This window comes from Stegostoma tigrinum, chromosome 32 (assembly GCF_030684315.1).
Source record: "Stegostoma tigrinum isolate sSteTig4 chromosome 32, sSteTig4.hap1, whole genome shotgun sequence".
Classification (NCBI taxonomy): domain Eukaryota; kingdom Metazoa; phylum Chordata; class Chondrichthyes; order Orectolobiformes; family Stegostomatidae; genus Stegostoma; species Stegostoma tigrinum.
The window spans coordinates 5,504,809-5,529,936 of NC_081385.1; the positions used below are offsets into that span (position 1 = coordinate 5,504,809).

General features: G+C 41.3%; 1 protein-coding gene across 1 annotated transcript in view; it reads left to right on the forward strand.

Moving 5' to 3' along the window:
• Positions 1–23,633, forward strand: part of ube4a (ubiquitination factor E4A (UFD2 homolog, yeast)) — a 60,357-nt gene extending 36,724 nt beyond the window's left edge. The window contains exons 13-20 of the mRNA XM_059638909.1: positions 5,550–5,734; positions 7,203–7,303; positions 10,319–10,432; positions 11,121–11,295; positions 15,333–15,513; positions 16,423–16,570; positions 17,606–17,763; positions 18,134–23,633. Of these exons, the coding sequence (XP_059494892.1) occupies positions 5,550–5,734; positions 7,203–7,303; positions 10,319–10,432; positions 11,121–11,295; positions 15,333–15,513; positions 16,423–16,570; positions 17,606–17,763; positions 18,134–18,272 (1,201 nt within the window). The 3' untranslated portion in view covers positions 18,273–23,633. The remainder of the gene's footprint in view (positions 1–5,549; positions 5,735–7,202; positions 7,304–10,318; positions 10,433–11,120; positions 11,296–15,332; positions 15,514–16,422; positions 16,571–17,605; positions 17,764–18,133) is intronic.
• Positions 23,634–25,128: the final 1,495 nt, after the last annotated feature.

The window sequence follows — 25,128 nt, forward strand, 5'->3', positions numbered from 1 at the left end:
AGTGAAGGAAGCATGTGTCAGATATAGATAGCTGGGAGTGAGTGAATCCCTAGAAAAGTGTAAGGACAATAGGAGTGTACTTAAGAAGGAAACCAGGAGGGTAAAAAGGGGACATGAGATAACTTTGGCAAATAGAGTTAAGAAGAATTCAAAGAGGTTCTTCAAAAATATTAAGGACAAAAGAAGAACTAGGGAAAGAATAGGACCCCTTAAAAATCACTGTGGCAGTTTATATCTGGAATCACAGGAAATGGGTGAGATGCTAAATGAATATTTTGTATCAGTATTTACTCTGGAGAAGGATTTGGAAGTCAGGGAACTTCGGGAAGTAAGTATTGATGTCTTGAAATGAGTTCATAGCACTGAAGAGGAGATGCTGGAGGTCTTAAAATGAATATAAGTAGGTAAATTTCTGGGACCTGATCAGGTGTTTCCCAGAACTTTGTGGGAATCTAGGAAAAAGATTGCTGGACCCCTTGCTGAGATACTTGTTTCATCAACAGCCATGGGTGAGGTGTGGTATAATTGGAGGTTGGATAATATAGTATCATTATTTAAGAAAGGCTGTAAGGAAAAGCCAGAGAACTAAAGGCTGGTGAGCCTTACACCAGTGGTGGCTAAATTGTTGGAGAGGATTTTGAGGGACAGTATTTACATGCATTTGGAAAGTAAAGGAATGTTCAGGGGTAGTCATCCTGACTTTATGCATGGGAAATCATGTCTCACTAACCTGATTGAGTTACATAGAACATTACAGTACAGTACAGGCCCTTTGGCCCTTGATGTTGTGCCGACCTGTCATACCGATCTCGAGCCCATCTAACCTGCACTATTCCATGTACGTCCATATGCTTGTCCAATGACGACTTAAATGTACCTAAAGTTGGCGAATCTACTACCGTTGCAGGCAAAGCGTTCCATTCCCTTTCTACTCTCTGAGTAAAGAAACTACCTCTGACATCTGTCCTATATCTTTCACCCCTCAATTTAAAGCTATGCCCCCTCGTGCTCGCCGTCACCATCCTAGGAAAAGGCTCTCCCCATCCAGCCTATCTAACCCTCTGATTATTTTAGATGTTTCAATTAAGTCACCTCTCAACCTTCTTGTCTCTAATGAAAACAGCCTCAAGTCCCTCAGCCTTTCCTCGTAAGACCTTCCCTCCATACCAGGCAACATCCTAGTAAATCTCCTCTGCACCCTTTCCAAAGCTTCCACATCCTTCTTATAATGCGGTGACCAGAACTGTACACAATACTCCAAGTGCGGCCGCACCAGAGTTTTGTACAGCTTCACCATAACCTCTTGGTTCCGGAACTCGATCCCTCTATTACTAAAAGCTGAAACACCGTATGCCTTCTTAACAGCCCTGTCAACCTGGGTGGCAACTTTCAAGGATCTGTGTACATGGACACTGAGATCTCTCTGCTCATCTACAATACCAAGAATCTTACCATTAGCCCTGTACTTTGCCTTCCGGTTACTCCTACCAAAGTGCATCACCTCACACTTGTCTGCATTAAACTCCATTTGCCACCTCTCAGCCCAGCTCTGCAGCTTATCTATGTCTCTCTGCAACCTACAGCATCTTTTGTCACTATCCACAACTCCACCGACCTTAGTGTCGTCTGCAAATTTACTAACCCATCCTTCTACGCCCTCATCCAGGTCATTTATAAAAATGACAAACAGCAGTGGACCCTTGTGGTACACCACTAGTAACTGGTCTCCAAGATGAACATTTCCCATCAACTACCACCCTATGTCTTCTTTCAGCAAGCCAATTTCTGATCCAAACTGCTATATCTCCCACAATTCCATTCCTCCGCATTTTGTACAATAGCCTATTGTAAAGAACCTTATCGAACACCTTGCTGAAAAGTTTTTTAAGAAGTGACAAGGAAGTTTAATGAAGGCAGAACGGTAGATGGCTGTATGGGTTTTCCTGCCTGGAGGCCTCTGACCAGTGGTGTGCCATGAGGATCGGTGCTGCGACCACTGCTTTTTATCATTTATTTAAATGATTTTAGATGTGAATATAGGTTGGTAAGTTCGCACCAAAATGGGTGGTATATTGGACGATGAAGAAGATTATCTCGGATTACGATTGGAACTTCATCAGATGGACTGATGAGTGGCAGATGGAGTTTAATTTAGATAAAGGTGAGGTGTTCCATTTTGGTAAGGCAAACCAGGGCAGCATGTATACACTTAATGGTAGAATCCTAGGGAGTGCTGGCAAACAAAGATATAGAGGATATTGGTGCGGCCACTTTTGGAATACTGCGTACAATTCTGCTCACCCTTCTATGATGTTGTTAAAAAAGGTCCAGATAGGATTTACGGAATGTTGCCAGTACTGGAGGGTTTGAGATATAGGGAGAGGTTGAATAGGCTGGATTTTTTTTTCCCTGGAGCGTCTGAGGCTGAGGGATGACCTTATAGAGGTTTATAAAATCATGAGGGGCATAGATAAGGTGCATGACTAATATATTTTTTTCCTAGGGTGGGAGAGACAAAAAGCTAGAGAGCATAGTTTTAAGGCGAGAGGGGAAAGATTTTAAAAAGGACCAGAGGGGCAACTTTTTCTTGCAGATGGTGGTGCCTGTATGGAATGAGTTTCTAGCGGAAGTGGTGGAAGCTGCTGCAAATACAATATTTAAAAGGCATCCAGTTTGGTATATGAAATAGGAAGGGTTTAGACGGATACGGGCCAAATGCAGGCAAATGGGACGAGGTCAGATTAGGATGTCTGGTCAGTGCGGACGAGTTAGACTGGAGAATCTATTTCCGTGCTATGACTCCATAACTAAGATTCAGTATGCAGTAGAAATCAGGTTGCAGGATCTGATCCTTTCCACTAGAGGAAGCTGTAGTTTTCCACTCGAGATTCAGCAGTAAAGCTGTCTCTGTTTTGTATCAGAGATAATGGGAACTGCAGATGCTGGAGAATCCGAGATAACAAAGTGTGGACCTAGATGAACACAGCAGGCCAAGCAGCATCTTAGGAGCACAAAAGCTGATGTTTCGGGCCTCGACCCTTAATGTGCTCCTAAGATGCTGCTTGGCCTGCTGTGTTCATCCAGCTCTACACTTTGTTACCTCTGTTACATTCTCGTAACAAAAACTTAAAGACAATGAAAGATGGGGTGGGGAGGGGGGGAGCGTGGCGGAGAGGGGGGCGAAGAAACCTGTGACCTGAATTATGGAAAAGTGAACACCCATTTGTTTGAAGCAATTGTTTATATTTCTGCTATAAATTCCATGAACTCACTGAAATTTTGATTTTATGTTGTTGTTATGAGAACTCTAATCTTGTCTACTCATATTTGAGGATTTTATTTTTTAAAAATTATTTTGCATTTAAATATTTTGTTGCTGTGTAATAATTACCCTAAAATAGGTGCAGATTTTCCTTAATCCAGTGTCTTTGGCTGAGCACATAGCACTCTCCAAAGGCATTCTTGTAAATATGTTTCTGAATCTATAACTCATGTTCTTCTGTGTATTTGTTTGCTACAGTTACACAAAATGAGATAATTACCAACCCCCATCTCAAAACGTCAACCCCAGGATGGCACTTTACTTTCAGTGATCTGCTGAGACCAGTGTTGTTTCTGTCTGAGGCACTAGAGGACACTGGCATTACAAATCAAGTCATTGAACTGGAATTGTGTACGCAGGCATGATCTTCTGGGTTATGTAAACATCAATTTGAAATTATTGGTAAAAGTCTCACTGAATTCAAGAAGCCAGCATAAATGGATGTGAGTTTGCTCACTGAGCTGGAAGGTTAGTTTTCAGACGTTTCGTCGCCATTCTAGTAACATCATCAGTGAGCCTCCAGTGAAGCGCTGGTGTTATGTTCCGCTTTCTATTTATCTGTTTAGGTTTCTTTGGTTTGCTGATGTCATTTCCTGTTCTTTTTCTCAGGGATGGTAGATTGATTTGGAGCCAATGTGTTTGTTGATGGAGTTCTGGTTGGAATGCCATGTTTCTAGGAATTCTCGTGCATGTCTCTGTTTGGCTTGTCCTAGGATGGATGTGTTGATTTGGAGCCAATCTACCATCCTCTGAGAAAAAGAACAGGAAATGACATCACCAATGCAAGAAATGACATCACCAACCTAAGGAAACCTAAACAGATAAATAGAAAGCGGGACATAACACCAGCGCTTCACCGGAGGCTCACTGATGATGTTACCTAGAATGGCGACGAAACGTCTGAAAACTAACCTTCCAGCTCAGCGAGCATACTCACATCCAGAAACTCAACCTGAGCTACAAATCTTCTCAAAACTCGCTCGCCAGCATAAATTTTGGCGCCAATAATTGTATCTGCACAAGTAATATCATTGCATATTGACTGCTTTAAGTGAGGAGAATAATCAAAAAATGAATTTTAATGCTCCATTTATACCAATGTTCCTAAAAAAAAGCAAAAACAGCGTACAAGAAAAGGCTTGGGGACCGCTTTGCAGAACACCTCCGCTCAGTTCGCAACAAACAACTGCACCTCCCAGTCGCAAACCATTTCCACTCCCCCTCCCATTCTCTTGATGACATGTCCATCATGGGCCTCCTGCACTGCCACAATGATGCCACCCGAAGGTTGCAGGAACAGCAACTCATATTCCGCCTGGGAACCCTGCAGCCATATGGTATCAATGTGGACTTCACCAGTTTCAAAATCTCCCCTTCCCCCACTGCATCCCTAAACCAGCCCAGTTCATCCCCTCCCCCCACTGCACCACACAACCAGCCCAGCTCTTCCCCCCCACCCACTGCATCCCAAAACCAGTCCAACCTGTCTCTGCCTCCCTAACCGGTTCTTCCTCTCACCCATCTCTTCCTCCCACCCCCAGCCGCACCCCCAGCTACCTACTAACCTCATCCCACCTCCTTGACCTGTCCGTCTTCCCTGGACTGACCTGTCCCCTCCCTACCTCCCCACCTACACCCTCTCCACCTATCTTCTTTGCTCTCCATCTTCGGTCCGCCTCCCCCTCTCTCCCTATTTATTCCAGTTCCCTCCCCCCATCCCCCTCTCTGATGAAGGGTCTAGGCCCGAAACGTCAGCTTTTGTGCTCCTGAGATGCTGCTTGGCCTGCTGTGTTCATCCAGCCTCACATTTTATTATCGTACAAGAAAAGTTGTTCTCTGCAGTAAAATTTAGAGCAATCCAAGTTGCTCAAAGATCTTTTAATCTACAGTATTGCTTCATATTGTTGCTAGATTTTCTGCTAAGTTTAAGGTTGCACTTTTGAAGTTGGGAGAACGGTGTAAGACAAGTATTAAAATCCCAAAGGCTTGTAACAGCTTAAGCTGAGTTGAACATATTATAGCAAGGCACAAGGGACAACTGAATTAAAATATTTTTCAATTTATTGTATTCAGTGTATTGAAGACACAACATCAAATAATTGAATATTTTGTGTGATTTTGTTCAATTTAATTTGTCTGTGCAGTCTGTCTGAATAACTGGATATGTTTGTGGCCTGATGAGAGAGGCTTTTTAAAAAATGTCTTCCCTCCTTATATTCTGTCTTAGGATGAAGAACCCTCATTTGCGAGCAAAGCTGGCTGAGGTCCTTGAGGCTGTGATGCCTCACATGGAGCAAGTGCAGAACCCAATGATCAGCATGTTCCATCGGCAGCGAGTCTTCAGCTCATATCAGCATGCACACTATCTTGCTGAAGCACTTATCAAAGTTTTTGTGGACATTGAATTTACAGGTAGATTTGAAAGCTAGCAGAATAAATGCTAGAGAATTGTAATGTTTACTAGACTATTCAAGTACTTCATTGGCTGCAAAGCACATTTGGAATGTCCTGACTTTGAGAGAGGCACAATATTACAAAACCCTTACTTTTTTAAGAGAGTACACAACCTTCCCACAAAGCTGTTGGAATTAAGTTATATTTCCATCGATTGTGTTGATTTCCCAGACAGGATGAAATTTGATTTTTATGCACACAGACTGTGACAGGGAAATTACTGAGCAAGAACAAAGTATTTTCATGCAAGATCATTGGAGTGGCTTTCGCTGGTGAATGGTATTGGATCACCAGAAATGCAGAGTGGCAGGCAGATTATATTAAAAGCATTAATAGAACCAAGGACAAATTTGTTCAGATCTTCTCATGAGGGCACAGAGCAATTAAGACCAAGAGCAGAGTCAAACCTGCAAGACTGAGTCATAAAGATGTACAGCATGGAAACAGACCGGGCGGTCCAATTTTTCCATGGTGACTAGATGTCCTAAATTAATCTAGTCCCATTTGCCAGCATTTGGCCTCTATCTCTCTTAAATCCTTATTCATATTTAAAAGGCATCTGGATGGGTGTATTGTAGTTCTTCCAGCCTCCATCATTTCCTCCGGCAGTTCATGTCATACCTGCTCCACCGTCTGTGTGAAAAAGTTGTCCCTTAGGCCCCTTGTTAAATCTTTCCCCTCTCACTTTAAATCTATGCTCTCTAGTTTTGGACTCACCTAACCTGGGGTAAAGACCTTGGCTATTCACCCTATCTGTCCCCTCGTGACCTTACGAAGTTTTATAAGTTCACCCCTCAGCCTGTGATTGCTTCAGAGAAAATAGCCCTAACCTATTCAACCTTTCTCTATCTGAGAATTGAGTAACAAAGAAAGATTCGAGGAAAGTTGGTTGTCAGGTGTGAAAAAGAATAACAGAAAAAAAAATCACATCTTCATAAAGTAGCCAAGGGTATAGAGAAGGCAAATCTAGAGTGCCATATAAACTCAATGATAACAGTAGGAGATATGGTTGCATGGTCAAGCTGTGGAAGGGCAAGGGAGGAATGAAGTTTGAATTCTTCATGAGTGTTTGCAGTTTTGAATACCTTGGGTATCAAAGAAAAGCCCAGGATTAGAAGAGTTGGATACTCTGGTCTGCAGAACGGATGAAGCTAAGTTATGGATAATGAGAAAAGATGGGCGGAATCTCATCTCTGCCTGAAATTTCAATAAGTAGGCAGCAGCATAAGCATCACATTACCACTGCTGCAGGTGCTAACACTGATGATCTGATGATGTTGCAAAGATCTGCCTTTTTCATCGTACCATATCCTTTATAAGTCAAGTTCCCACTCTGGCAACATCAACTGAAATCAGCTAACTCCTAAACAATGAGAGACTAGTTTTAATTCTGAAAATTATCACTGTTTGTTTCATCTGCTTCTAGGTGACCCACATCAGTTTGAACAGAAGTTTAACTACAGGCGGCCCATGTACCCTATCCTGAAATATATGTGGGGATATGATCACTACAGGCAAAGCATCAAGGTCTGTTTATTTTGATTATGTTTAAATTTATTTTCTTAGCCCATCATATTATGTACTAAGTATGCTTCTTTAATTTAATCTATTTGAACTAATTTAGTCATAATACCCTAGGTTTTAGGAACTACTTTACTTTTGGATATGTTAATCACCTTTTGAGGTATGTTATGAAACAACTGTGGTGCAAATTTGACCTGAACCTGTTTCAGAGGCATGGCTATAGACTCTGCACCACAAGCTCTACTTTGATTTTATTCTACTGTCAAGATCGAAATCAGGTGTAGTTTTACCCAGAACACTAAATAATTGATTTAATGATATTTAGCTTTCCCAACACAGGCTATATCACCTTTGCTCACATTTTGTGATCCAGTCAGAGCAAACATTTTTAAATAAAGTCAGTGGAAGAAGAGAGAATGAAGACGATATGGAAGTTACATGTATTGTTTCTAGCTGGGGATCTTCTGATTGGCTTCCTGGATCACAATCTGTACATTGAAGTGTGTGTGGCAAGTTTTAAAGCACAATACTGTTGCAAAACACTTGTCGAGTCATTTGCAGTGGCTGTTATATGTGGATCATACACAGAAAACTACCTGTCAAGTTTGATTTGAATTTGGAATTTGGTTTGGCTCATTGTCTAACTAGTTTGAAATTTGAACATCTCCCATTTTTCCATCCCCTCCCCTGTCAGCTTTCCGGAGAGACCACTCTCTCCGTGACTCCCTTGTTTGCTCCACACTGCCCTCCAACCCCACCACACCCGGCACCTTCCCCTGCAACCGCAGGAAATGCTACACCTGTCCCCACACCTCCTCCCTCACCCCCATCCCAGGCCCCAAGATGACATTCCACATTAAGCAGAGGTTCACCTGCACATCTGCCAATGTGGTATACTGCATCCACTGTACCCGGTGCGGCTTCCTCTACATTGGGGAAACCAAGTGGAGGCTTGGGGACCGCTTTGCAGAACACCTCCGCTCAGTTCGCAACAAACAACTGCACCTCCCAGTCGCAAACCATTTCCACTCCCCCTCCCATTCTCTAGATGACATGTCCATCATGGGCCTCCTGCAGTGCCACAATGATGCCACCCGAAGGTTGCAGGAACAGCAACTCATATTCCGCCTGGGAACCCTGCAGCCATATAGTATCAATGTGGACTTCATCAGTTTCAAAATCTCCCCTTCCCCTGCTGCATCCCTAAACCAGCCCAGTTCGTCCCCTCCCCCCACTGCACCACACAACCAGCCCAGCTCTCCCCCCCCCCCCCCCCCCCACCCACTGCATCCCAAAACCAGTCCAACCTGTCTCTGCCTCCCTAACCGGTTCTTCCTCTCACCCATCCCTTCCTCCCACCCCAAGCCGCACCCCCAGCTACCTACTAACCTCATCCCACCTCCTTGACCTGTCCGTCTTCCCTGGACCGACCTATCCCCTCCCTACCTCCCCACCTACACTCTCTCCACCTATCTTCTTTACTCTCCATCTTCGGTCCGCCTCCCCCTCTCTCCCTATTTATTCCAGTTCCCTCTCCCCATCCCCCTCTCTGATGAAGGGTCTAGGCCCGAAACGTCAGCTTTTGTGCTCCTGAGATGCTGCTTGGCCTGCTGTGTTCATCCAGCCTCACATTTTATTATCTTGGAATTCTCCAGCATCTGCAGTTCCCATTATCTCTGAAATTTGACCTGATGCTCTTGGTTTAGTATCCAAGTGTGAGACTATATGGCCAGTGTGGGGGAAATTGATTTAATGTCACGTTCATGCAGCAGGTAATTCTTTCTAATCATGGGATGCAAGGCCAATGTTGGATTGAGTATGATGAGCATAACTAATTTATGTTGTTGATTCTTTTGGAGTGCCAAAAGCAGCTGAGCCATGTCTGTCCTGGATAATGCATTCTCCAACGCCAATTTCACTCATCTTGAAAAAGACATAAGTTCCCCTTCCACAGGGAACATTCCCTCAAGGACACCTGAGCACACTCTTCCTTCACCCCCAACGGCACCTGCCCACCGCACCTCCCCCTGCAACCGGCAAAGGTGCGGCACCTGCCCATTTACCACCCCTCTCTACACTATCCAAGGGCCCAAACATAACTTCCAGGTAAAGCAACACTTCACCTGCACTTCCCAGAATCTAGTCTACTGCATTTGCTGCTGACAATGTGGTCTGCTCTACATTGGGGAAACGAAGTGTAGACTGGGTGACCGTTTTACAGAACGTCTGCATTCTGCTCACAAAAAGAACTCTGAGCTACCTGTTGCTTGTCACTTTAAAACACTACCCTGTTCGCTGGCCAACATTTGTGTCTCTAGCTCGCTGCAGCATTCCAGTGAATCTCAATGCAAGCAGGAAGAACGACACTTCATTTTCTGCATGGGGATCCTGCAGCCCTCTGCCTCAACATCGAGTTCAATAATTTTAGGACCTAAACCTTCCCACGTCCCACCCCCTACCCCATGCACTAGCCCTTGTTATCTCACAGCCTGCCATTACACACTATCTGTTGTTTGTCACTAACAGCCCTCATTAACAACTATTCACGCTCCGAGACTGGATGTTATCAACTCCTTTGCCTATCTAACTGCTGTTCGGGCTCTATCCTTTATCTTATTGTTTACTCCCTACTCAACACCTCCCGCCACTTTATTTTGAGCTATAAACCAACAGTTTCCCAGCTACCGACAATCCTGAGGAAGAGTCACTGGACCCAAAACGTTAACTCTGATTTTTTTCTTCACACATGCTGCCAGAACTGCTGAGCTTTTCCAATGACTTCTGTTTTTGTTCCTGATTTACAGCATCTGCAGTTCTTTTGGATTTTATTCATTTAAATTTAATAAATAGGTGCATTCACCTTTATGTGGTTGTGAAAGTCATCCTAGAAGTTCAGATCTACAATCTCAGCATTTTTTAAACATGCAATTCTCTCAACAACTTTAGTAATGCAATGGCCTAAGTTGTTATCAGACTTGCCACTTTGAATTATTTGTCCTGTTTGTGTTTACTTTACAGACTTTAGCTGACTATGCATTTGACAATTTGGAAGCAATGAACCCTCCTCTTTTTCTCCGATTTCTCAATTTGCTCATCAATGATGCCATCTTTCTGTTGGATGAAGCTATCCAGGTAGATTAGTGCTTTTATTCCAGTTTTAACATCAGTCTGGTGCACACTTGTCTCTCCTCACATTGAGAAAACAAAGTCAAGACGCAGAATTAGGAATTTAATAACATTGTATTACTTTCCATCTTTCTCCCCTCCTCTTTTCAACTCGTTATTGGGATGCAATTTCCCAAGGATCCCCTCTAAAATAGCAATTCTTAATTGAGTGGCACCAGACAGTTGGATTGATGAGAGCATCATATTTGAGCCTAGTCACACATCTGGATTTATCAGCTAAAATTCCCAAATGATTCGGGCAGGCTGACTTTGTTCTTCTCTTTCTTCCTTAGTCTTGATACGTTGGGGGTGGTGACGGTGCCTGGAGACGTGCCTTAGTTGAAATTGTCTGACAGCATAAATTATGGATTTACAGGTGTTGTTTTCCCCTTTGTAAAGTTTGGCACCGCACCACATGGCATATTTCTCCACTAAACCAGTGGGGCAACTGAAGTGGCGATAAACAGTTGCATATCTGATTGGTCTTATTAAAAAAAGAATCATTAGCAAGTAAGATAATTGCAGCAAAGTGGTATTACAGACTAAAGGTTAATACTGTTTTGATTCTGTCTCCATGAGCATTTTAAATTTGAAAGTTGTGTTGTAAGTGAGTGCAGTTTCTTACTTGAAGGTTTTTTTTTGTTAAAATTTGCAGTATTTAAGCAAGATTAAAATCCAACAGATTGAGAAGGACAGAGGTGACTGGGATAACTTGCCCCCCGAAGCTCGGAGGGAAAAGGAGGGCAACCTTCAGATGTTTGGGCAGCTGGCTCGTTTTCATAACATTATGTCTAATGAAACGATCGGTACTTTGGCATTCCTTACTTCAGGTCAGTACATTTGCAATGAAGAGAAAACAAATGGAGTGGAGCTTTGGGATTTGACATGAGCTTGAAAGGTTATGGCATTTGGGTTTTTGTAAACACCAGGCAGATTTGAATCTCCTGTTGTTTACTGGCTGAGTGCTTGATAAACCTGTAGGGGTTGTAAAATATAGCTTGTGTTTTTAAGCAATTAACAAGATTAAAATTTGATGTAATGAAGCTGAATTCACCAACATCTTGCAAATTGCTGCAGTCTAGAAGGCATGTTCTGAAAGAACAGTGGTAGCAGACTCAGTAGTAACATTCAAAAGGCGATTTGGTAAATGCTTGAAATGAGGCCAAGAAATTGTAGGTTTTCTGGTGAAAGAATGGGAGACAAAGATTAACCAGTTTGTTCATTCACCGAGCTAGCATGGGCAAGGTGAGTCGAATTCTTTCCTCCTGTAGGTTAAGACTTTACGAAATTTAAAGGCAAATTAACTTTAAAATATATAATAAAAACTGCAGATTTGGAAATCAGAAACAAAAACAGAAATTGCTGTGAAACCTCTGCAGATCTGGCAGCATCTGTGGAGAGAAATCTGAGTTAATGTTTTAGGTCTGGTGACTGAGTTCTGAGGAGGGATCGTGGACCTGAAACATTAACTCTGATTTCTCTCAGTTTAACTTAGATGAATGTGAGGTGCTGCATTTTGGAAAGCCAAATCAGGGCCGAAGTTATACACTTCAGGTCCAGGAGTGTTGCTGAATAAAGAGTGCAGGTTCTCGGTTCCTTGAAAGTGGAGTTGCAGGTGGAGTGAAGATGGCTTTTGGGATTTTGCCATTATTGATCAGCGTGTAGAGTATAGGAGTTGGGAGATTGTGTTTTGGCTGTACAGGATGTTGGTCAAGCCACTTTTGGAATAATGCGTTCAATTCTGGTGTCCCAGCAATAGGAAGGTTGTTGTGAAACTTCAGGGTTCAGAAAAAATTTTCAAGGATGTTGCCAGGGTTGGAGGAGTTGATCTCTAGAGAGAGGCTGATTCAGGCTGGGGCTGTTTTCCCTGGAAAGTCAGAGGCTGAGGGGTGATTAGGGTGAATAGCCAAGGTATTTTCCCCAGTGTAAGGGAGTATAAAGCTAGAGGGCAAAGGTTTAAGGTGAGAGGGGAATGATTTGAAAAGGACCTAAGGGCAACTTTTTCACAGGGTGGTGCGTGAGTGGAATGAGCAGCCAGAGAAAGTGGTGGAGGCTGATACCATTCCAACATTTAAAAGGCATCTGGATGAGTACATGAATAGGAGGTGTTTAGAGTGATGTGGGCCGAATGCTGGCAAATGGGCCCAGATTGATTTTGGATATCTGGTTGGCATAGATGAGTTGGACTGAAGGGTCTGTTTCTGACTCTAAGATGCTGCCAGACCCACTGAGCTTTTCCAGCAATTTCTGTTTGCATTTTTAAAATATAAGCCTATTTAGCTAGGGAAAAAATGGCTGAAATACTGATCTGAGTACAAATCAAGTATTTTAACAATGAAATTTAGCATGGCTGAAAAGCCCCAGGGAACTACGTAATTTTAAATTACAATCTATTCACTCATGCCATCATGCATCCTTCTAAAAGCTGAAGTTGTGATGCTTCCCAAAAGCTGTAGAAAAGTGTTTTGGTGTAGCATGACAGCTAGTTGAAACATGCATCTGCCCATCTTTTTCTGCAAGTCTCAGGCTATAAAAAATATAAAGGGCATAAATAGGTAAATTTAGGAAAGTTATCTGTTTTCGTTTCAGAGGAAACAGGGTTCATATTCGTGCCCACAACAAGAATCTGTAACTGGATGGATTTCAAGCCTCTTGAGATCAGAGCAGGTTATTTGAAGCTGCGATCCCAGTATGATACCTTGCTCAATTGGAGCATAAGTCTGAGATCAATGTGCTCCTGAAGAACCAATATCATCCCTACATGCAAGCACCTCAGCCCCCAACCACCCACACCCACCCCAAGTGCTACCTTGCTGAATTTTCCCCATTAAGTCTGAATATAAATGCAGGGATGTACTCCTGATGCTTTATAAGGCTCAGGTCAGGCCACATTTGGAGTACTGCGTGCAGTTTTGGGCCCTATATCTTTGGCCCGAGAGCGGGTTCGGAGGAGGTTTGCGAGAATGTTCCCAAGAATGAAAAGCTTAACGTATGAGGAATGTTTGAGGACTCTGGGATTATACTCATTGACGTTTAGAAGGATGAGGGGGGGGATCCAATGGAAACTTAGAGAATACTGAATGGCCTGGACAGAGTGGATGTTGGAAAGATGCATCCGTTGGTAGGAGAAACTAGGATCCGAGGGCACAGCCTTAGAGTAAAGGGAACACCTTTTTAGAATGGGGATAAGGAGAAACTTCTTCAGCCCGAGAGTGGTGAATCTATAGAATTCACTGCTACACAAGGCTGTGAAGGCCAGGTCATTGAATACATTTAAGACTGAGATAGATAGATAGGTTCTTGATTATCAAGGGGATCAAAGGTTATGGGAAGAAAGCAGGAGAATAGGGTTGAGGAGCTTATCAGCCATGATTGAATGGTGGAGTAGTCTCGATGGGACGAATGGCTTAATTTCTGCTCCTATGTCTTATGGTCATATGGTCTCAATTCTCCCATTTGTATAGCTGCTTTTTGATGCCCTAAATGGTATGTCCTAATTTTCAGTAAACAATCAGTTATGTTGACAATTCCAAGAATGTTCCACCTTGTAGGAGAAACTAGAACCAGAGCATAGTTGTTTAAAAATCCAGGGTCTCATTTAAGATGGAGATGAGGGAGAAATGTTTTGTCTGACTGAATCAGTAAAATTCTGCTCCCCTGATCATGGAGTAGGGATGACCATGAATATTTTTAAGTCACCATAGATTGATTCTCTTGTTAATCAGGAATTGAAGGTGTGGGAGTAGGCAGCAAAATAAAGTTGAGGCCACAATCACATCAGCCATGATCTTGTTGAATGATGGAGCACGCTGGATGAGCCAATAACCAAAACCTTCTAATTTGATGTTCATAAAGCTGATCCTTACTCTTAATGTCTGATTCCCACTGAATGCATAGGAAGCAGGAAGGCAAAAGGATTAGAGTGCTTGCTATGAAACATTATTCTGTAGTAGAGAAGCATTGCAAAGATGTTCTGCCAGGAAAGCAGTGAACATAAAGGCTGCTCCAGAACTAAAGACAGCAAATAATTTTTCCACGAGTGCTTAATAATAACCTTAATTCTGCAATATATTGTAAAGTGGGACTGTAGATAATGGTCTCCTGAAGAATATTCACTGCTTTTGCCCAAAGTGTACTGTTAATTTACTCCATTTTCTGAAGTAACTGCCGCTCAGGCAAGTTCGTGTTCCCATTTTGGGATCAGTCATGATCTGGCTCATTACTAATCTGCTACACATTACTGCTGTGCCACTTTAGTTTTTAGAACCATATTTGTGCAATGTTAAACTACTATGTTTATGCCCTACTAGACAATCAATTATCAGTAAGAGGCCATTCAGCCCTTTGAAACTTGCTTTGTCTTTCAGTTTGGTTGTGGCTAATCTATACCTCAACTCTATTTACTCCCCATAACTCCTTATCCTTAGTTCTCCTACCAATCAAAAATAAGTCCACAAACTAGACAGCCCAAAATTTGATTGTTAGACTGTGCTGAGTTAGCTGAATTCAACATGGCAGCAGATGGGATGTTGCTGCTGGCCTATGTGCCATGGGTTGGAACGGGGAAATTCTGACACATCATTTTGTTCCAAGCCACTGTTCATTGACCCTGGGCATTGAATGAAGACAGATCTGAGCTCAGCTGTGACTTTGTCATGAGTTAAGCCATGTGCCAGCAATTAGGCAAAAGGATAAATAATAGCCCATATGGGAATTGTTCTGCTGCATTATCACTGTACCTTGGAAATCTACTCTAGCAACGTTTGCCATGAACAGGAGAGGAGGGAAATTTGGAAGAAATATGCTTGTATATGAAAGCTAGCAAAAGACTAATATTTTAATTATCTATCATGATTCCCTCTAACAGAAATCAAGGCATTGTGTGTGCACCCCATCCTTGCTGAGCGGATCATCTCAATGCTGAACTACTTTCTCCAGCACTTAGTTGGACCTAAAATGGGTGCCCTGAAGGTGAAGGATTTCAGTGAGTTTGACTTTAAGCCACAACAGTTGGTGTCTGACATTTGCACCATCTATTTGAACCTGGGGTAAGTGACAACAGTTCAACAAAATACAAATTCCAACTTTTAACAAATTGCTAGACCCTGCTCTGGCTTGGAATATGGCAGGTTAATGCCTAATTACAAAAGACTGTAAGGAGGATTCTAAGAGCTGAGAATGCTGCAAAATGTATAACCTGTGGCCTGGCACTTTATCCTTGGAAATGTTAACTCTACATCAGAGTTATTACTGCAGTTAGGAGTTGCGATGGTAGAAAATATAACAAAATAACTTGCTCCCTCTCTTGCCTCCAATCCTTTCAATCTCTGCGTATATTCCCTTTCAATTGTTAGGTTGGTTTGCATGCCATCTTAACATGCTTTTAAATCATCACAGTAGTGATTACTTTAAATTGGATAAACAACGGTTTCTATTCATGCGAATATCCAGTGCATATGAAAATAATGTAGAGGAAATTAAAAGTCAAGCTACTGATGGCCTCTGAAGTTTCCTATCTCTGTGACCAGCTGGTAAAAGATATGTGAGAACAGAGCCAAATGAGTATCATTAAACAAACATATTAGAATATAAACAAAATACACGAGCTGCTGTAAATCTGAAATAAAAACACAGGAGGTACTGGAATACGAGGAGATTTTGCAGTGGAGAGAAATATTGTTGATATTTCAAGTTGAGTGCAATGCCTCAGAACTGAAGTTGAGTATCCTTTACCATTTTGATCCTGTGTTGGGATTGCTATTGTTTAAATGCACAAACTTGCAAAGCATAACATTCCATATCTGAATTTTGTTTTTAGTTACTGAGCAAGAATGCAAATGCACATAAACTTACTTGCCCTATCCTTGATATTTAAGAATGAAGTCAAGTAAAATATTTAGCAATAATCAGCTGCCTTCACTATTAATTCTAAACTCCTCCCTGTGTTCCCATATCAGAGTCAAAGAGAGTTTCTGTGCCACTGTGCCAAAGGATGGACGCTCCTATTCCCCGATGTTGTTTGCACAGACTGTGAGGGTGCTGAAGAAGATCAACAAGCCAGGCGACATGATCATGGCATTCAGTGACCTGGCTGATAAAGTAAAGGTATGTCATGGCAATGTTGTAAACAATAGTCCCTTTAAGAAGGAATCAGGACATCCTGCAAAACTAAAAGAACAGCTTGATGCTTATTGGATGCATATATCTAAGGCCTGATTTTAGAGCTGTTGTGATACAGTGCTGGTGTCCCTACCTCTGAGCCAGGAGATTCAGGTTCAAATCCTGCCTGCTCCTTAAGTGTGTATTACCGTAACTGAACAGGGTTGATTAGAAAATATTTAAGGGCTCGTTTTAGGGCTGCTGTGGCACAGTGGTAATGTTTGAGTTAGGAGATTGGGCTCAAGTCGTGCCTGCTCTAACATCTCTGATCCAGTTGATTAAAAAATATGTTGGGGCTGATTTTCTGTAATGAGGGAAGTTGATTAGGAAGGAGAGAGAACAGGCTGGTGGTGCTTGTGTTGAAATGAGCAATGTAAATAAACAGTTGTGGAAAACAGACTGACTCCTACTTTCCTGCCTTGGTAAATGGATAAATAGCACAATGTCATGGGTAATTCCTTGGCTTTACTGTCACTGAGCAACAGTGGCACAGAAACAGCAGGAGGGTGCAATACCTGGTGAATGACGGGGCCTTCTACAGGGTTCATTGACATTTTAGAAAAACTGTATTACCAGCCACAACATGCTATAGTTGCATCAGGAGTCAGCTTCGATTTTTTTTTACCCCACAAATTAATGTCTTACTTATCAGTACTTTATAACTGGATACAAGGGATCAAGCAGGCAATGTAAGCTGTGTTGTGAAGAAAAGGGGGGTGTTTAAGATGTACCCACTGTTTGTGTCAGGTGCTAATGGCATTTCAAAATAGCAACCCCTCATGCTTGATTCACTTTAGTTGGGATTTTTCGAGGTGTCAAAGTTGATGTATAGATCAATGTTTGTAGTAAGTCTTTCCTTTGTGTCTCTGAATCAGAGCTCCAAATGAGGTTGTCTTTGAGCAGAGCCTTAGTTCGTGACTATTGCCTACTGTTTAAGATGCTGTTCTTGACCACAGGTAACACTGATGCTCTGACAATCAGTCTTTTGCAGACCTGCAACAGCAGGAAGAGGAAACATTCGTCGATGCACCAGATGAATTCCTTGATCCAATAATGAGCACAGTGATGACTGATCCAGTTATACTGCCCTCTTCCCGGGTGACAGTTGACAGGTCAACCATTGCTAGGCATCTCCTCAGGTAAGGAATTTGTGTGCAAGGGGAAAAGTAAATTCCAGCACAGACTGTCTACAATTTACGTACATATGACTTACGAGCACTCATTCTTAGGAATGAGTCCCCTACAGGAGTGTATAAATATTAATTTTAAAGACCAGATGTCTGAATGTTTCCCAGTACTTATGAACAGCTACTTTGTACTGTATTGTGTTCCGACTTGTACAGATCAACTTACGAAAGTATTCAAGTGTGGAACCTTTTTGCAACCCAAATGGGTTTATCATCGATGGCAGTATTTGAAGGCAGTGAATTTCATTTGCATTGTTTACTGTCTTCGTATTTTAAATCCCCGCAAAGCACTAATTCTGATTTCTGTTCTGTTTTGCTTCAGTGATCAGACTGACCCATTCAATCGTAGTCCACTCACGATGGATCAGATCAAAGCAAACTCAGAAATGCGAGAGAAAATTCAGCAGTGGTTGGCAGAAAGGAAACGACAGAAGGATCAAAATGGGCAGACTTTCGAGTGAAAACCAGCAACGGCAAACAGAGAATATATGGGACATTCACTGCTGTCTCTATGTACCTCCTGTAGCAGACTATCCAGGGACTGTACCTTGATGGCATATCTTAATTCAACATTGCAACCCTTGTTCATTACCGAACAAAGTAATGGAATGCTATTGTCATAACTGTGCGGGAGGTTGGTCCAACACAGTCCCATTTTTGCTCTTAAGCAGCCAGCTGCCAACATTAGCACGTTTAATTCAGTACATTCTTATTAATGTAGCTGATTGACAGTCTGAAATAAGAAGACCTGTTAAAATAAGTCTACTGAGTGAGGGATTCACAACCAACTACATGCTTATTTTAAAGATGGTAAATATTTAGTGGTTTTGAAATTCTGTTGTCCGGTTTAAAACGCAAGCACTTCGTGTTTGGGCAAAATTCCATTTTGCTGCTGTTCTAGCGGATGCCTTAATGTGCTTAATTTAAATGGCTTAAAAACTCCACTTAAACAGCGGATAAAAAAAATTGGTACGCTACTCTAGCACAGCATAATTCCCAAGCCTGGGGTTTTTGTTCTAAAACTAATCAGAATCGCCTTTTGGAGGTACTGACTGGACAGTATTGCTGATTTAGCTATCTGGCTAGAATGACTTTAAAGAATCTGTGTAAAATCAGAAACAGCTAATAGTAATGCAGATGTGTTGGTGCGCAGAGTTTCTGTAATTATTATGCATGCACCAAGACCAGTACCTTTGTTATTGCAGTGACATTACTCTGCGAAGAGCACTAAACAGAAGAAAGGTAACTTTTGTTGTACCTATAATTCTGTATTGAATCTTGCATGCCAGAAGCTTCACTATGCTTCTGCAATGTCTGGTCCGTTAAGATTTCCGTAGGTGCTATTCATGACGCCAGTTGTGTGAGGGAGCCCTGCAAATGTTAATGTGTTCCAAGACATCTGCAAGTATTGCCACACCCTTAGGAACCAAGACCCCTTCTCTCATGTCTGTTAGTCTCATAAAGGAAATTAGAATATTCGAGGAGAGTTTTTATTTTAGTTTTACTTAATTACAATTGAACTGATGTACAAGTCAGTCCAAAAAACAGGTGTATAGAATACAGAATAGCATTCTTAGCAACAGCAACAAAAGCTGTTCTCCCACCCTCTCACAACACAGTGATTTTTAGAGAGCCCCTTGAATCTTGGATATCTAATGTGCTGAAACAGAAAAGCTTAAACAATGTGTTGGCTGTAGTTGCCTTACAAAATATATTATTTTTTTTGAATTCCCAAAGACTGCACCACAAAGAAAAAAGGCTTACAGAACTTCAACCCAATCTTACAGAAAGCACAGTCCATGTGCAGCAGTGTGATTATTGAAGAGCTTTCCTTTTTCTCTATCTTTCTCTTCCAACATAGTATAATCTGTTAGGTCAGTATCAGTCAGTACCTATCTGCATTTCTGAACCTTAGGTTTACTAGCAGCCTGCCTTTCCTGATGCAGATATTAGATGAGCATTGTGTGAACTGGGTGATCAAACAATACCTAAATTGTACAGGCTTGATGCAAAGTGTCATGGTAGGGATATGGACATCCAGGTTTATGGAAATTAGTAGTCATTTGATAATACAAAACTTTCTTAAAAAGGACACATTTGTCAAAGTTTTTCTCTTGTATTCGTTAGGACAATTTGCAAGATATTCCAAAGTAAAGGGAAAACAACACTTAAACTGTAAAATCAGAGAATGTTGATTGGTTGGAAAGTGAATTCTGATTTGTTAGGGTGTTGCTGTGAAGAATACAGCTGTTAATGATTGACATTTAATTGCTGTGCTTTGTTTAAGTTTTATACAAGGCAGTTTAGTTCTCATTAACTCAAGAAATGAATTAGAGAATGACTGTCACATATCTTATTGTATTGAAACAGGTGCAGTGTATGTTTGTGCACCTTTCAGTCTAAAAGAATTGGCTTCTCTTAATTACCAATTACAGGTTTTAGAATATGGAACTAGCCATACTCTGAGCCTAACGAGCTCAGTTCTTGACAGGTGAAAAGAACATCTACCCACACTGCTTCTGTTTCAAAGCAGCAAAGTATGTGACTGCCATTCTTTGGTTCATTTCTCAAGGCAATGCCTTACCAATCAGGGTCAACGTGCCTTGTTTAAAATTTAAATAAAACTTCGTTGGTAAAGTAGTGTCGGTCATCGTTATCTAGTACATTCTCCATGGTAATGCCTCAACCAATCAGCACTTTTCTCCCATACAGTATAGGTGTTTCCTGTTTCCTTTGGTATTTCTTGCCAATTGTCTTGATGAGTGCAAGATGAAAAGCTTTAACAAAATAAGCTTTCTTTTCAGCAGTACTTAAGTTTATGGAAACTAGTAAATGGTAGCAATTAGAAAGTATTTTAAAGCTGTGAGGATACCCTGTTGCATTTATTTTTTCAGATGGCAGTAACTCAGTGAATACTCCATGAGCACTGAACCTAAAGAAGTGGTGATGGTCATTTCATGTATGCAGTGTTCTTCTGTCTTCCGAGATATGCTGTAGTTTTATAACTCGGTGAGAGTGCGACCAAACAGTAGCACTTGCAACAAAACATTTCTTCTAATAAAATAAGTTTTTGAATAAACTGGTACTTGACTGGTGTCTAGTGCAGTTTGAGGCAGAGTAACATTTCTGATTTTTGGCAGGTTTCAATAACCTTTGGCCTGTCTTGCTCATTGTGCTTTCAAGTGAGGCCATTTGAATTAAGTTTAAGTTTGATTCCTTTGGAAATTGCCCATTCTTGAACAATCTTATGTTGGCACGTTTAAATCCAGTGCCTTGGCAATTGACCTCCGGTCCCATTTAGTTGGAACACACCACTCTCCAAATCTCAGGACCATGTAAGGAAAGTTATTGGGGATTTTCTTTCACTTCTTCCTTTTGTCTATCAAAATGTTTATGGGTTTTGACTCCTGATTTTTCTACAGGTATTTTACAGGAGAGATGCTAATTGTTAGAAATGGAAGAGGAATACAAATTAATTATTTAATTTGTTGCTATTTTCAGCTGCAGAGGAACTTAATGGTGAATTAAGAGATGACCTTTACTATTTTGTCAAAGTGAACAGCCACATTTCACTCTTTCCTAACTGGAGCAGCACTGCTGTAATATTGAAGCAATTTAGTTGAAATTAGCACTGACAATTTAATCAAAAAGCTAACTGGAAATGAAACCCTTTTTTCCATCTGCTTTTCAAAGCTTTGTGCTGTGTACTTCCATGGTGTCACACTGTGACAGTGGATTTTAAGCATTTTTAAAAAATGATCCATGAACATTGTATTGACTTCCTTGAATTGTACTGAAATGTTTGTGATTTCTCTTTGTTTGGAGCTGCAAGGCTTGAACAATTGTAAAGAAGTTTTAAAGGAAGTTTATTCACAAATTATAATAAGTTACTTATTTTGATGGTCTGAAATACATGGAGTTTGAGCTAAACACATTTTCAGCTCTTCCCTTTGTTAGCCATCCCGGCTGTCCTAGGGAGTGTGGCACCCCTATAGCCTTGACATTGTGCTGAGTGTCATGCATTTGAGAGGATTAAAACACCAAAGTATGACGTCAATTTACTTGGCTATATTGGTGTCAAGGTTTTGCTATCATATCTCTCCCATAAAGGCTGACAAGAACAGGTTGTATACAGGGGACTGGTAGGTGCCACCTTTATTATTCAAAAGAGAAAGCGCTATTGATTCAGCACCTCTGTAAATCTTAACAGTCTTGGTTCCTTTGCAAATGTTGGGACGCGTGCAAGATGATGTTTATATTTTGCTTCTGTACTTAGAAATAATCCATAAATTGAAGCCAGTGTACATTTAAAAAAAATTCAAGATTAAAAATATGGAGGAGATCAATATTCTTTTTTATATATTAAACAAAACTGGTTTTCTTTGTGCTTCTTTACTGAATCTTCTGCTCCTCACCCCAAGCACCACTCATCCCTATCACCTGTAAGATTGAATAGGAGCATGGCATTACTTTTGCTGGTTTTGAAATTGTCCTCTATTTTGTTACATTTTTACACTGTGTTCCTCCTCAATTGGGGAACCCATTCCGCAAGCAGATGGTTGAAACCTACAACAGCTGAAAGAGCTTCAAGCAGTTGAAATATAGTGTGCTTTCCGCCTCATCTGATTTCCTGGGGGAATATAACATTGGCTGTAGAGTGACTTACCTTCATGCTGGTCTAAGTTTCACAGGAACCCACCGTTATTTATTGTATTTTTTGAAGTCTTTTTAGTAGCTAGGTCCAACGTGGAGCAGTTCAAATTTCTTCAACGGTTCCTCAACCTTCAAGCAAGGTAAAACTGTTAGGATAGCTAGTTATTTATAACTGCATTTGTTGCTTTGCATTTCGTTGCTATTTTGTGTTAACTACACTGTTGATACTGCAGTGGTTGATCTTCAGGAAGAATACTTAACTACTTTTAAAACAAAAACGATTTTTGCAAAGTGAATAAATAACCTCATGCAAAGGGTGATCAGAATTCCTGACATATGGACATGCTGCAGCTGAAAAATGGCCAAATACGTTATTGACTGGTGTGGAAAAACTGGATGTACGGCAACACAATCCCTGCAGCTGATTCATTTTGGAGCTATGGTTGTGACTGAACTCACCCTGGTGTACTGGAATCAATTACAAGTGAGGTTGTAGACATGCTCGCTGAGCTGGTGGGTTTGGTTACAAACGTTTCGTCACCCTGCTAGGTAACATGGTGATTGCACTTCCAGTGAAGCATTGGTGCTCTGTCCCACTTGTTATTTATATGCCTCAGTCTTCTCAGCAAGCACGTCTACAACCTCACCCAGAACCTGAGCTACAGATCTTCTCAAACTTTAGTGACAGGTGACATCAACTTTGGTAGGATTAGGTGTTCACAAATTGCACAAGCTTCTCAGTCAATAGGAGGCGTTTTTGTATATATGCTTCTTTCTCATCTCTGCCCTCTTTCCATAAAAATGGGAACAGTGTTGCTGATTGAATGTTCCAACACCTCACCCCCACAAATACACACCTCCATACAGAGAACTTGAGGTCAGTTCATTCTGAATTTGTGGGGATTGAGAACAGGAGTGCCAATTTATCTGTGGTCACTTGTTTAAAATGTTGGACTAGGTGCATGTTGTCATCTTCTACAATCTCATTTCTGTTGTATTAAAATTGGGCGTACTGGTCAACTTGTCAATACTGTACATTTTACAAACTTGAAATATTATTTCTAGACTATTTAAATTGACTGAGCTGTCCTAAATGGTGCAATTATTTTTTTCCTGAGCCTCCCCAGGGAACAAGACAGGGTTTGTTGCTTAGAACAGATGGAGATGTGTGAACAAGTAGGGAATGATAGCCCTCAACTGCTTTAAGCTGGTGTAAAATTGGAGAGAAGCAGCATGTGGGCTCTGTTACTTAAGTTTATCATAATTTAGTCATTTCTGAAGCTACTCTTGAACTTTGATGCTTTGGGCATGTAGTCCTATACAACTCAAAGTACTATACCTGCTGCTGTGCCAAGTCCTGTTGATGATGAGACCAGAGAAAGTAATTGTTTGGAATTCCTTGTCTGCAAGTTCCTCTGGCAGAGTGCGGGAATACCCAAATGGTTAAAATGGGACAATGAGTGAGCAGATGAAGTTTCAGTGGAAACAGGTCCTACACAGAAAAAAATTCCATATTAAGAGGTATTACAAGTGTGTTATCCATAGATGAAATTCTGCTAAATTGTGTTGCTGCATGTAGCAGAGACAAAGGATTCTCCCAAAAATTGAGGACAAGCCAACTTGAGATCACTTGCATCTTATGGTAAATGCCTTGAAGTTGTTTGCTTATTATACATAAAAATCTTCCCAAGATACTTGCCCTTAAATGCCAGCGTATGACTGCAAAGTAACAAGTTTTCCTTCCTTGCATTCTCTCGCCTCTTAATCCTCCAATACCTGGAATCAACCATGCTGTTCTTTGTTTGGCACTGAACTCATTCCTTTTATTTAATGAGCTGGCAAGGCATGATACAATAGTATCTGAAGATAGTCCTGATGTTTATCAGGATCTGCAAGAGAGGAGACCTTAACAGAAAGCTATTTTTGCCTTCGTTTTAATAGTTATTCCGTTACTCTCCAATGGTCATGGTTGGATGATTAATGGTATGAGTGTAAAAATGATTTTTTTCTCCAGATGTACAAGACCAAGAAAACAGAAATGAAATACAAAATTCCAAATACAATTAGCATTCTATGTAGATTTCTAAGGTTTCATCTATTTAACAATCTGATATAACACCCCTGAAACACAGATAATCAATCTAGGCTTTGTTGTTTATTAAACTGTATTAAAGAATAAATAAATAATGTATTAAGTTCAAAGGTCTGATGTGTTTCTTAGATGTGGAGCTATGAATCAATCTGCTCTGGAAAGGCTAATCCTACCTTCTACAGAAGGCAGTGCTCGTGTGTATTTTAACTCGTGCCCTGTTGGAAGTTCATCATGAATGTCTATTTGGAACTACAGATCATTGACTCCCTACAGTGTGGAAACAGGCCCTTTGGCCCAGCAAGTCCACACCGAACCTCAGTGCATCCCACCCAGACCCATCCCCCTATAACCCACCTTAGCTGCACAGCCCTGAACACTATGGGCAATTTAGCATAGCCAATCCACCTATCCTGCACATCTTTGGACTGTGGGAAGAAGCTGGAGCAAACCCACACAGATACTGGGAGAATGTGCAAACTCCACACGGACAATTACCTGAGGCTGGAATTGAACCTGGGTCCCTGGTGCTGTGAGGCAGCAGTGCTTGCCACCGTGCCACAATCATGCAGTAT